Source organism: Megalobrama amblycephala, linkage group LG15 (genome assembly GCF_018812025.1).
Source record: "Megalobrama amblycephala isolate DHTTF-2021 linkage group LG15, ASM1881202v1, whole genome shotgun sequence".
NCBI classification, from domain to species: domain Eukaryota; kingdom Metazoa; phylum Chordata; class Actinopteri; order Cypriniformes; family Xenocyprididae; genus Megalobrama; species Megalobrama amblycephala.
The window spans coordinates 30,620,522-30,634,935 of NC_063058.1; the positions used below are offsets into that span (position 1 = coordinate 30,620,522).

A 14,414-nucleotide genomic window follows, 5' to 3' on the forward strand; every position below is an offset into this window, starting at 1 on the left:
ACTGTCCTTTACAATCCCCAGAGAGGACATATTTTTAAACCCATGTCATTTGGGAGGATCCCTGGTAAGAAATGTTGTAAAACACTGTACAAAGGTGGAAAACACCACTCAAATAACATACAGTATAGCTGTTTATTGACACTGATTTAATAAGAATATACATTTTTGATGTTAAATACTATTGAAAGAATAATACATATCTGTACTTAATGTATTATAAGCTATTTAATGGATTTTTCAGCAAAATTCAAAATTTTAAAATATTTTATATCTTTTAACTATTTTGACATTTAAAAATCAAAATGACTTAGTCATTATGAGCTGAATTACGTCATAAGGCAAGAACAAATAAATAAATTCAATATAACAACACAACTGATAAGGGCGCGTGACCGCTGGACACATTCGAGGAAACATTTCAAATGACAGCTAAGAAAAAGGGGATGGGGTCCTCGAGCGCAGTCTCTGATTGGCTGAGAGCACCTCAGCCACGCCCAATGTCAATACGCCCCTCCCCAACGATGTTTGTGACCTGTTTAGTAATTGTGACGGAGGAGCCGCGAGGAGTACATCAAAACACCGGTCACAGTACGCGAAGTTATTCAACAAGCTAGCGGAGACAACACAAGTTCATTCAGGAGGCGTGTGTCAGTGATTGTTCATCACTTTAAAAACTTTTTAACCGCGAGACGTTAGTGTTTAGGCAGTTATAAACGTTAGAAGCTCCATCCAATGTCATTTATGGATCGTAAACGAAAGTAACTGTAAATCCAGAGGGATTTATTAACTTTATTTGAAGGTTTTCCAGAAGAAATCAACATGTTCCCTCTCGACTCTCCGTGGAATATCTCTTTCGCTGGCTGTGGCTTTTTGGGTATCTATCACATCGGAGTGGCCAGCTGTCTGCAGGAGCACGCGCCGTTTCTGGTGGAGAATGCGCGTCACATTTACGGCGCGAGCGCGGGCGCGCTCACGGCCTCTGCGCTGGTCAGCGGGGCCTGTTTAGGTAAACACAGATTTATGTTATTAAAATATTCACAATAAAATGTTCTTAGTGTCATGGTAATACAGAGTTTTTGTTGGAATTTTAGTACTATGGTGTGTCTCAAAATACCATAATATCACCATGTTATACTATAACAGTATCTCTGCAGTGCTTTTTTCGTATAAGGACATGTTTATAGATATTTTTCATGGTAAAAACATGGTATTATTTGATTGGGCTGCCATTTAAATACCACAAAACGTACTTTGACGGTACCAGATGGTAATACCATGGTATTTCTAGATTTACCATTGTACTGAAGTTCATGTATTGTGTTTATAGTTCTGCAGAGTAGCCTACTTCCAAAAATACCATGGTACATGTTTAAAATACCTTGGTATCACCATGATACAATGTCCAAAAAACATAAATATGAAATATTTTAAATTAACACACATTACAATAATGAGATTCTGAGGGGAAACTGGTTAATTATCTTGAAAAATATGTTAGAACATTATTTTCATTAAAATTAAATATTTTTCCAGTTAAATAATATATATATATTTTTTTTCTCACATTACGTTAATGAGAATTTGAGGGGAAAATGTGGTTAATTATGATGAAAAATATGTCAGAACATTATTTTCATTAAAATTAAATATTTTCCCCAGTTAAATAGTATATTATTAATTTCTCTCACATTACAGTAATAAGAATTTGAGGGAAAAATGTGGTTAATTATCATGAAAAATATGTCAGAACATTACTTTTTAAATTAAAATTAGGTATTTTTTCAATTTAAATAATACATCATTATTTTTTTTCTCTCATTACATTAATGCGAATTCGAGGGGGAAATATGGTTAATTATGATTAAAAATATGTCAGAACATTATTTTCATTAAAATTAAATATTTATCCAATTGAATAATATATTATTAATTTTTCTCACATTACAATATTAAGAATTTGAGGGAAAAATGTGGTTAATTGTCATGAAATATATGTCAGAACATTATTTTTCATTCAAATTAGGTATTTTTTTCCAATTAAATAATATATCATTATTTTTTCTCACATTGCAGTAATGAGAATTTGAGGGGAAAATGTGTTTAATTATCATGAAAATTGAAAAAAATATATCAGAACATTATTTTTCATTAAAATTAGGTATTTTTTTCAATTAAATAATATATAATTATTTTTTCTCTCATTACAAAATGAAAATTTGATTGGGAAATGTGGTTAATTATCATGCACAATGCAAAAGCTTCATTGTCCTTATGCAAAATGTAATACTAAGGCTCCTTTTTTGTTAGTGTACCATATGAATACCATGGTATATATCAAAGTACTATGGTATTATCATCAGTTTGTCTGTGGTATCGCTGTCAAAGATTACACTTCTTGTGTGTCATGACACAACATCCACCTGTTGCTTAGTGTCAGTGTGTTATCATTGACTGCTCTCTTTCTGGTCCTGTGACAGGAGAGGCCGGTGCCAACATCATTGATGTGGCTAAAGAAGCCCGAAAGCGCATCCTAGGACCGATGCACCCCTCTTTTAACCTGGTGAAGATCATCCGGACCATGATGCATCGCACGCTACCCCCCGACAGCTACAGCAAGGCCACCGGCCGCCTGGGCATCTCTCTCACCCGCGTGACAGACGGAGAAAACGTGCTGATGACACACTTCAACAGCAACGAGGAACTCGTGCAAGTGTGTACTTACACACACTCAAACACAAATGCATCTTCATTAGCACATTTTTAATATCCAGTAGGTTTAGTGATAATCAGCTCACATGACCTCCTAATACCAGCTGTAAACAATCATTTATTCAGGATATTTACAGTAAATGCACATGATTTGGAATTAGATCACAGTATTATGGATTCATGTCCAAATTCCTTTTGTTTTTTATGTACAGGCGTGTATATGCAGTACTTACATTCCCGTGTACTGTGGCCTGATCCCGCCGACCCTGCAGGGAGTGGTGAGTGTCCAGTCATTATATAATTACCCATAATATTTATTTACAACTGCAATATGATTAGCCTGTCTGTGCTCACTTAGATTTTTGCATGCTAACTATCCAAGTCATCACGTGATTGTTACAAATGTCACTAAATTTGCAGTACTACTGCTGGTCGACTAAACAAAAATGCAGTGGAGTTGTTTTATTGCATTATTTAAAAAATATATAACACATCAAAATAAAATTTGAATTTGAATGAAATATTATGCAGTCACAATTAAGTTACAATGTTAATCTTTTCAAAGCAACAGAACACTATGAGTCTTAGTTTATTTATTTAGAATAAGGTAGAAGTGATTACTATGGAAGCTTGTTTCTGAATAAAAATAAAACCTTTTTATCTCGCAATTCTGACTTCTTTTCTCACAATTGCAAGAAATAAAGTCAGAATTGCGAGTTATAAACTCAAAGTTGGAATTGCGAGATATAAAGTCAGAACTGCGAGTTATAAAGTCAGAATTGCGAGATATAAAGTCAGAACTGCGAGTTATAAAGTCAGAATTGCGAGATATAAAGTCAGAATTGCGAGATATAAAGTTGAGATATAAAGTCAGCGAGTTATAAAGTCAGCGAGTTATAAAGTCAGAATTGCGAGTTATAAAGTCAGAATTGCAAGTTATAAAGTCAGAATTGTGAGTTATAAAGTCGGAATTGCGAGATATAAAGTCGGAATTGCAAGATATAAAGTCAGAATTGCGAGATATAAAGTCAGAATTGCGAGTTATAAAGTCAGAATTGCAAGATATAAAGTCGAGATATAAAGTCGGAATTGCGAGATATAAAGTCGGAATTGCAAGATATAAAGTCGAGATATAAAATCGGAATTGCAAGATATAAAGTCGGAATTGCGAGTTATAAAGTCAGAATTGCGAAATATAAAGTCGAGATATAAAGTCGGAATTGCGAGATATAAAGTCGGAATTGCAAGATATAAAGTCGAGATATAAAGTCGGAATTGCGAGATATAAAGTCGGAATTGCAAGATATAAAGTCGAGATATAAAATCGGAATTGCGAGATATAAAGTCGGAATTGCGAGTTATAAAGTCAGAATTGCAAGATATAAAGTCGAGATATAAAGTCGGAATTGCGAGATATAAAGTCGGAATTGCGAGTTATAAAGTCAGAATTGCAAGATATAAAGTCGAGATATAAAGTCGGAATTGCGAGATATAAAGTCGGAATTGCGAGATATAAAGTCGAGATATAAAATCGGAATTGCGATATATAAAGTCGGAAATGCGAGTTATAAAGTCAGAATTGCAAGATATAAAGTCGAGATATAAAGTCGGAATTGCGAGATATAAAGTCGGAATTGCAAGATATAAAGTCGAGATATAAAGTCGGAATTGCGAGATATAAAGTCGGAATTGCAAGATATAAAGTCGAGATATAAAATCGGAATTGCGAGATATAAAGTCGGAATTGCGAGTTATAAAGTCAGAATTGCAAGATATAAAGTCGAGATATAAAGTCGGAATTGCGAGATATAAAGTCGGAATTGCAAGATATAAAGTCGAGATATAAAATCGGAATTGCGAGATATAAAGTCGGAATTGCGAGTTATAAAGTCAGAATTGCAAGATATAAAGTCGAGATATAAAGTCGGAATTGCGAGATATAAAGTCGGAATTGCGAGATATAAAGTCGGAATTGCAAGATATAAAGTCGAGATATAAAATCGGAATTGCGAGATATAAAGTCGGAATTGCGAGATATAAAGTCGGAATTGCAAGATATAAAGTCGAGATATAAAATCGGAATTGCGAGTTATAAAGTCGGAATTGCGAGATATAAAGTCGGAATTGCAAGATATAAAGTCGAGATATAAAATCGGAATTGCGAGATATAAAGTCGGAATTGCGAGTTATAAAGTCAGAATTGCGAGATATAAAGTCGAGATATAAAGTCGGAATTGCAAGATATAAAGTCGAGATATAAAGTCGGAATTGCGAGATATAAAGTCGGAATTGCAAGATATAAAGTCGAGATATAAAATCGGAATTGCGAGATATAAAGTCGGAATTGCGAGTTATAAAGTCAGAATTGCGAGATATAAAGTCAGAATTGCAAGATATAAAGTCGAGGTGTAAAGTAGGGATGTCCCGATCAGGTTTTTTTGCCCTCGAGTCCGAGTCCGAGTCATTTGATTTTGAGTATCTGCCGATACCGAGTCCCGATCCGATACTTCTATAATACATCAAAAAAAGAATAAAGAAGAGCGAAAAAAAACAGATCCAGGACGTTCCTTATTTTTTATTTAATTACAAACAGAGCACTTCTGTGAGGTAGCTTGAACAATCAAGTAATAAATAACATAAATTGTTCACTTCACTTCACTTTAGTGCAACAGTAAATATAAAAAAGGCTAATATAAAAACAAATATATTTGGTTTGATTTGGGTATGCTGCAGTCTGTGTAATAACTAAAGTAATGTTTATATATATCATATTTTCTGGCTAGTTTACTTTAGTTTTTTATAATACACCATACTTTAACCCAAACTAAATAATAAAAAACAAGTTTAAATGGGTAAATCTTCTATTATTATTTTTGATTCTTAATTTTCTTTTCTGTCATACTCAAATTCTTGTTAAAACACATTAGACATGCGTATTGTGTGCATTTTGAACACTTTTTGTGTGAAATTATATTTATTTTGTCCATTAAAAGTGTGCTTTCACTTTAATTGCGCGTCAGCAGCGCAGCGTGTCTCAATCAGCTCCCTAGTTCAGTAGTCAGGGCACTGATCAGGGTATCAGCCACATTCACTTTCATTATATACTGATTCACGACCTAGGGAGCTAGGGAGCTGATTGAGACACAGGGATAGACTCGGTGCCGAGACGATCGCGGCACTGCTGCTTACGCGACGCTCCTGCCTGACGCTTTACGAGCTGCTCCTGCTGCCTGTGTGAATGCATCCGTTGGTTGACATGCACGCTGAAAAAAATATGCGCTACTCACACGCCGCTTACGCTTGCAGTGTGAAACAGGCCTAACTCTGTGCCACCGCATCACTATAGATGTGTTAAAAATAATGAGAATATATATACATATATATCCGAGTCCTGATCGGGAGGTAACGTCCGATTCCGATCGAGTCTGAAACCACATGATCGGGCCCGATTTCCGATCACGTGATCGGATCTGGACATCCCTAGTGTAAAGTCAGAATTGTGAGATATAAAGTCGGAATTGCGAGTTATAAAGTCAGAATTGCGAGTTATAAAGTCGGAATTGCAAGATATAAAGTCGGAATTGCAAGATATAAAGTCGGAATTGCAAGATATAAAGTCAGAATTGCAAGATATAAAGTCGGAATTGCAAGATATAAAGTCAGAATTGCGAGATATAAAGTCAGAATTGCAAGATATAAAGTCGGAATTGCAAGATATAAAGTCGGAATTGCAAGATATAAAGTCAGAATTGCGAGATATAAAGTCAGAATTGCAAGATATAAAGTCGGAATTGCAAGATATAAAGTCGGAATTGCAAGATATAAAGTCGGAATTGCGAGATATAAAGTCAGAATTGCGAGATATAAAGTCAGAATTGCAAGATATAAAGTCGAGATATAAAGTCGGAATTGCAAGATATAAAGTCGGAATTGCGAGATATAAAGTAAGAATTGCAAGATATAAAGTCGAGATATAAAGTCGTAATTGCGAGATATAAAGTTGGAATTGCGAGTTATAAAGTCAGAATTGCGAGTTATAAAGTCAAAATTGCAAGATATAAAGTCGGAATTGCGAGATATAAAGTCAGAATTGCGAGATATAAAGTCGGAATTGCAAGATATAAAGTCAGAATTGCGAGATATAAAGTCAGAATTGCAAGATATAAAGTCGAGATATAAAGTCGGAATTGCGAGATATAAAGTCGGAATTGCGAGATATAAAGTCAGAATTGCGAGTTATAAAGTAAGAATTGCGAGATATAAAGTCAGAATTGCGAGATATAAAGTCGGAATTGCGAGTTATAAAGTCAGAATTGCGAGTTATAAAGTCAGAATTGCGAGTTATAAAGTCAGAATTGCAAGATATAAAGTCGAGATATAAAGTCGGAATTACGAGTTATAAAGTCGGAATTGCGAGAAATAAAGTCAAAATTGCAAGATATAAAGTCGGAATTGCGAGATATAAAGTCAGAATTGCGAGATATAAAGTCGGAATTGCAAGATATAAAGTCAGAATTGCGAGATATAAAGTCAGAATTGCAAGATATAAAGTCGAGATATAAAGTCGGAATTGCGAGATATAAAGTCGGAATTGCGAGATATAAAGTCAGAATTGCGAGTTATAAAGTAAGAATTGCGAGATATAAAGTCAGAATTGCGAGATATAAAGTCGGAATTGCGAGTTATAAAGTCAGAATTGCGAGTTATAAAGTCAGAATTGCGAGTTATAAAGTCAGAATTGCAAGATATAAAGTCGAGATATAAAGTCGGAATTACGAGTTATAAAGTCGGAATTGCGAGAAATAAAGTCAGAATTGCAAGTTATAAAGTCGGAATTGCAAGATATAAAGTCGTAATTGCGAGATATAAAGTCAGAATTGTGAGTTATAAAGTTGGAATTGCGAGATATAAAGTCGGAATTGCGAGATATAAAGTCGGAATTACGAGTTATAAAGTTGGAATTGTGAGAAATAAAGTCGGAATTGCAAGTTATAAAGTCAGAATTGTGAGATATAAAGTCAGAATTTATTTATTGATGCAGGACAAGTTAAATGCTAAAGTGTGTTACTGATGGTTAGGGGTTTGTTTAAATCACTCACTCAGTATGAGCAATAGTGATGTTTGACAGTAAACACCACTAAATTTAGGGCGGAAATTTCTAAATGTTGCTGAAGTGCTGTAAAAGCTTGCATAACAATTACTTAAGTTTTTAAAAAGTTGTGTCATTGAGAATGGGGAACTTCTATATTCAGTGGTGGTTTTGTGAAGAATGATGTTTTCATTTGGATTGTGCCAGGATAAATAGTGTTTTTGATGCTTTACTTTCTCTCATTTCCCCTCTAGTCGGATCAGTGACCTTTGCCAGCTTTCTGATCTTTGCTCTAGTTCTTTTGTTTTTCCTGGAGTTTTGTATTGTTTGTGAGTTTTTGAGCATTTTATTTTTGAGATTTGCTCCTAGTGCGTTTGTTTAAATGGCAGCTCTGGAATTAGTCACTGAAAGGTAAAAGGTGAAGCTGATGTCAGATCAGTGAGATCAGTGAGCTGGTGTCCATAAGTCAGTGTTTGTGCCGTGGCACGTGGCTCGCCTTCCCTGCGTTCCCTGCCAGTGAATGAGTCAGTGTGTGTGTGTAGGCCGGGATTAGTGTATGTTTGCATATGTGCGTTGGCTGTGTGTGTGCTCCAACAAGAATCCTAAATAATGTGTGTGTGTGTGTGTGTGTGTGTGTGTGTTGCTCCAAATACCACAAGACTGCCGCTGTTCTTTTCATGCTGTTCTTTTCATGCTGTTCTTTTCACGCTGTTCTTAATGGTTTAATGTTCTTTTTCTGTTTTTAGTTTTTTCCCCCCGTTTCAGTTTATTGATCATTATTGGCATGCCAAAAAACGCGCAATTGAATTACCAAAGTTTTGCATACAGTGAGAAATAGAGCAAAATAAAAGAAATAAGTTTAAGTATTAACAAAAATACACTAATGAAATAAATAGCATCTAATTGCATTCTTAATGTTTTTATTTTTGTTAAATATATTGTTTAGTTGAGTTATTTTAATGCACTACATTTAATTATTAAATTAAATTGACGACAAGTAAGCACTATTTCCTCACAAATTAATATTATTGTAATAAAAAAATGTAATTACTAGCTTCTAGTTACCTGCTTAAATTATTTATTGTTTATTTAGTTAGATGCACTCTGCAATTAAATTAGATTAAATTAAATTAAATTAAATTAAAAGAAAGCCTAGCATCTAGTTATCCTTCTTGATGTATTTATTTTTGTTAAATAGTTTAGATTAGTTTAGTTTAGTTAGATGCACTCTGCAATTAAATTAAATTTAATTTAATTTAAAGACAAGTAAGCATTTAAAAATTACCAAATAAAAATTTAATTTAAAGACAAGTAAGCATTTAAAAATTACCAAATAAAAAAAAATTAAATTTAATTTAAAGACAAGTAAGCATTTAAAAATGACCAAATAAAAAAAAAATTAAATTAAAGACAAGTAAACCCTTAAAAATGAATCATTTTTTAAATTTAATTTAATTTAAAGACAAGCACTTAAAAATGACTGAATTAAAAAATGTTTTTATATTATATTATATTATATTATATTATATTATATTATATTATTAAATTAAACAATGTTTAAAGCATTGTTAAGTGGTTGTCATGATGTTCTGGGTGTTTGCTAGAGCATGGCTAGGTAAATTGATCAAAAAGAACTAACATTAGGAAAATAGAATAAATTAAATGAGTGATTTAGAAGAATAAAGACGAAAATAAAAGGTATCTCTCTGTGTCTCTGTCTTCCAGCGGTATGTGGACGGTGGCATCAGTGATAATTTGCCTCAGTACGAGCTGAAAAACACCATCACGGTGTCTCCGTTCTCAGGAGAAAGTGACATCTGCCCACGGGACGTCAGCTCAACCAACATCCATGAGCTCCGCTTCACCAACACATCCATTCAGTTCACGCTGGCCAACCTGTACCGGGTCTCCAGAGCTCTGTTCCCACCTGATCCAATGGTAACACACACACACACACCTCTGGTGTTCATTTAACACTGTCTGCTGGATGTTCCCTGTTGAAATGGCCTAAAAATACTCACTGACTTACTTACGTAAGTGCTTTTCTTTTCCTCAGGTGATGAAGAATATGTGCAAGCAGGGATACAAGGATGCTTTACACTTCCTTAAGAAGAACGGTGAGTCATTTCTAAATGTTTCAGTTAATCAGATTTGTGTTTTTCATGTCAGCATGTCCAGGACTAAATGAAGCAGAACGGTTGGTTTAGTCCTGATATGGGCAGGTATTACAGCTATCATGAGATGTATATGGAATGGCATTTATTATCTGTCTGCTCTTCACAGCTGTGTTGGTGAAGATTATTTTTTATCACTTCTGTATTGAAGTGGATAGTCGGATAGATGCCGAGAGCTTCACTGGAGTTAGAGAGACCTCTAGTGACCAATACTGACATAACAGATCCAGCATGAGACTGTATTTAGCTTTTCTTTAAATAAACATATTTGCATTAAATTGATATTTTTGTATGTTTGGCAGATACTTATCCAAAGAAACTTACATTGCATATATATATATATATATATATATAATCTTCAATACTTCAATTTTAATTTATTTAATTTTTATATTTATATATTTTCATATTTATTTTTTAATGTAATTACATAAATGTGTGTGTATACATATATAAATATATATATATATATATATATATATATATATATATACATATATTTATTTTTTTAATTTATTGAAAGTATGTAAATTAATATATACATACACTTCATTTTAATATACTGTGTATATATATACATATATATACTTCAATTTAATTAATATATTTTTTATATTATACATATTCATATTTATATTTTAATGTAATTACATAAATTCATATATATTTTATTATTTTGACTTATAATTATTTATATGTATAATTATTTTATATTATGAATAGTCATATATTTATGTTTAGCAAAAAGTGTATTTATTAATTTAATTTATACAGATTTTTTTTCAAATATAATTATATATAACTACTATATATATATAGTAGTTATAATTATATTCGAAAAAAAATATATATATACACACACACACTTCAATTTTATTATTATTTATTATTTTATTATATTTATTTATTATTTTAATTATTATTTTATATTTATAATTAGTTTATATTATGGATAAAGTCATAGAATTATATTTAGAAAACAATATATTTAATAATTTACACAGATATATTTTTCAAATATAATTATATAACTATATATATAGTAGTTATATATAATTATATTTGAAAAAATATCTATATATATATATATATATATATATATATATATATATATATATATATATATATTTATTTATATTTTTATATATTTATGTTTATGTTTTTTAACTTTATATATATACAGTATATGTGTGTGTGTATATATATAATTTATTAATTTAATTTATTGATTTTATTTATATTAGTTATATTTATAATTATTTTATATTATAAATAAAGTTATATAATTATATTTAAAAAAAAAACTATGTATAAATTAAATATATACATATTATATATAATAATAATAATAATATATTATTTATAAATATAATGTTTAATGTATGTGTCCCTATGCAATGGGATTATTTTTCCAAATAACATTATGCAAATAACTGTGACAAACATGAGTCATTTGCAGAATGTCCCTACTATTTTTTTCACCATCTTTCATAACTGCCCTATAAAGGACGTAAAGTGCAATAGAAACTCCATAAAAGTTCATACAACACGTGTGCTTTATTCCAAGTGCAGTTACAATCCGTCCATCTCAAATCTGTCCCTCATTATGTGTGTGTGTGTGTGTGTGTCTCAGGTCTGTTACAGTATCGAGGTCCACACCGAATGCTAGCCATAGCTGGTGCAGGGGCCGAGGAAGACTCTGACAGTGAGGATGAGGACGAGTCAGAGGACAGAGATGACAGAGAAACACAGTCCCACAATCTCGCCAGCATCGAGGAGCACATCTATGAACACTTGCCTCCTAGAGTACATAAAGGTACTGACAGATTACAGGACGAAGTTAACCACTTGATTATGGTTTAAAACCGCACCATGGAACTGCTATGGCATGTCTTTGTAATGTGTGAGGTGTGGTGCCATGTGTTCACTGTCTTTGTGTTCTCTCTTCAGCACTAGTGGAGGCCTGTAGGGAGAGGCGGAGTCTGTTTCAGTCGCTAAGCAACATGCTGCCTGTCAGAATGGCATCTGCCATCCTGTTACCGTACACACTTCCTCTGGAATCAGCTCTGTCAGTGAGCATCAGGTAAAGACTCGAGCTGGTGTTCATTTAATTGCTTATTTCAGTTTATGCCATGATATTAAATACTATTATATTATAATATATATGTATCTACTCTTCTGTCAGACTGTTGGAGTGGTTGCCAGATATTCAGGATGATGTGGGCTGGATGAAGGATCAGACAGTGAAGCTGCTGCAGAGTGTTTTATCACATGCAGGGAGGAGCGTGTCACAGCAGGTGTCGGCTCGGTGAGAGAAAACACATGAACACACACTCACAGAGGGCAGTGAGAGCAGAAGATCAATGTCAAAGTCATTTTATATCGTGCTTTTGGTATATATCACAATACATATTTTTTCTGGAAACCACAAAAAGCTTTTTATATTGCGATATATATATATATATATATATATATATATATATATATATATATATATATGTATAAACACACACACATATTTTGAATAATTGCATTGCAAACAAGCAGAGATGTCCAAACTGCATGTGGCAGTTCATTCAGGATAGATAGAGGTGGGTGGAGTTATGATGTCGGACTGACAGTTTGAGGATCCAATGGAGATATGAGGTTTAATCACAAGCTCTTTTTAATTCGTTTCATTGATAAAATATTAGCAAAACGCACAGACCAATACTAAGGTAGGTTTAGCGAATCAGTTTAAATTTACACTGATTCATTGAAAAAAGGAGCCAGACATTCTCAAAAATATTGACAAGCAGTTATTTTTCTCTCTCTCAGCTTTTCTTATCAGCTGGAATTGAAACATTCCCAGTCGGTCCCGGCCAGCTTTAGTGCGGCACACCTGCTGCCATCCTGGGTCTATGGGGGCAGCTCCACAGTCCTGGACGCCATGCTGCGATTGGACCAGTACCAGCGCCAACTCCTGCCGGGCCTTTTCTGCATCAATCTGGACCTCCGAGGGTCTTTCACCACCAGTTCGACTCACCCCAGTGCCTCAAGCGTCCCGAGCCACCAAGATGCGATGGAGGGTCTTACCATGCGTGCTCTCGGAGACCCTAACTCCAGTCTCCTCCCTTAACCTCTGGCCTAAAAGACCATTATATCCCACAATGCACTGTGACGATGATGCCTAGAAACTTTTGAGTCAAACGTTTCTGTCTGCATCAGCAAAAAGAAAGCAAATGTTTTGCAAATTTTTGTCTGTGAGAAGCTTGATTCTGCTGATGAGAAGAGCACAATCTGACTCCAGACAATTGAGTGTTCTATGAGAAATTCAAAAGAAAAAAACAATCAAATTGAGTACTTTATATTTATTCACAGCCGGAGAAATGTGTCTTATGGAAGCTTGTTTCCACCACTAAATAAAAAAATAAAAAGGTAATTGTGACTTTATATATCACAATTCTGACTATAACTCACAATTCTGACTTTATAACTCGCAATTCTGACTTTATAACTCGTAATTCTGATTTTATATCTCACAATTCCGACTATAACTCTCAATTCCGACTTTATAACTCGCAATTCTGACTTTATAACTCGGAATTCTGACTTTATATCTCTCAATTCCGACTTTATAACTCGCAATTCTGACTTTATAACTCGCAATTCTGACTTTATAACTTGTAATTCTAATTTTATATATCACAATTCCGACTATAACTCTCAATTCCGACTTTATAACTCGCAATTCTGACTTTATAACTCGGAATTCTGACTTTATATATCACAATTCCAACTATAACTCGCAATTCCAACTTTATAACTCGCAATTCCGACTTCATAACTCGCAATTCTGACTTTATAACTCGCAATTCCGACTCTCTATATTACAATTCTAACTATAACTCGCAATTCTGATTTTATAACTCGTAATTCCAACTTTATATCTCACAATTCCAACTATAACTCACAATTCTGACTTTATAACTCGCAATTCCAACTTTATATGTCACAATTCCGACTATAACTCGCAATTCCGACTTTATAACTTGCAATTCCGACTTTATAACTTGCAATTCCGACTTTATATCTCACAATTCCGACTATAACTCGCAATTCTGACTTTATAACTTGCAATTCCAACTTTATAACTTGCAATTCCGACTTCATAACTCGCAATTCTGACTTTATAACTCGCAATTCCGGCTCTCTATATTACAATTCTAACTATAACTCACAATTCTGACTTTATAACTTGCAATTCCGACTTTATAACTTGCAATTCCGACTTTATATCTCACAATTCCGACTATAACTGTCAATTCTGACTTTATAACTTGCAATTCCGACTTTATATCTCACAATTCTGACTATAACTCGCAATTCCGACTTTATATCTCACAATTCTGACTATAACTCGCAATTCCGACTTTATATCTCACAATTCTAACTATAACTCA

The 14,414-nt window shown here is 33.3% G+C and overlaps 1 protein-coding gene across 1 annotated transcript; it reads left to right on the top strand.

Annotated features, from left to right (window-relative positions):
• The first annotated feature begins 526 nt into the window (after positions 1-526).
• On the top strand, positions 527-13,402 carry pnpla2 (patatin-like phospholipase domain containing 2). The gene is made up of 9 exons (XM_048157911.1): positions 527-1,006; positions 2,478-2,710; positions 2,922-2,987; positions 9,524-9,736; positions 9,855-9,915; positions 11,606-11,788; positions 11,923-12,055; positions 12,158-12,280; positions 12,790-13,402. Exons 1-9 carry the CDS (start codon positions 820-822, stop codon positions 13,088-13,090), a joined length of 1,500 nt encoding a protein of 499 aa, XP_048013868.1. The 5' UTR covers positions 527-819; the 3' UTR covers positions 13,091-13,402.
• Positions 13,403-14,414: the final 1,012 nt, after the last annotated feature.

Bases quoted from the DNA above. Each gene is read 5' to 3' on its own strand.
- pnpla2 (XM_048157911.1), top strand. From the start codon at position 820: ATGTTCCCTCTCGACTCTCCGTGGAATATCTCTTTCGCTGGCTGTGGC. The intron at 2,711-2,921 runs GTGTGTACTTAC...TTTTATGTACAG, and splicing joins GCAACGAGGAACTCGTGCAA to GCGTGTATATGCAGTACTTA. The intron at 12,281-12,789 runs GTGAGAGAAAAC...TCTCTCTCTCAG, and splicing joins TCACAGCAGGTGTCGGCTCG to CTTTTCTTATCAGCTGGAAT.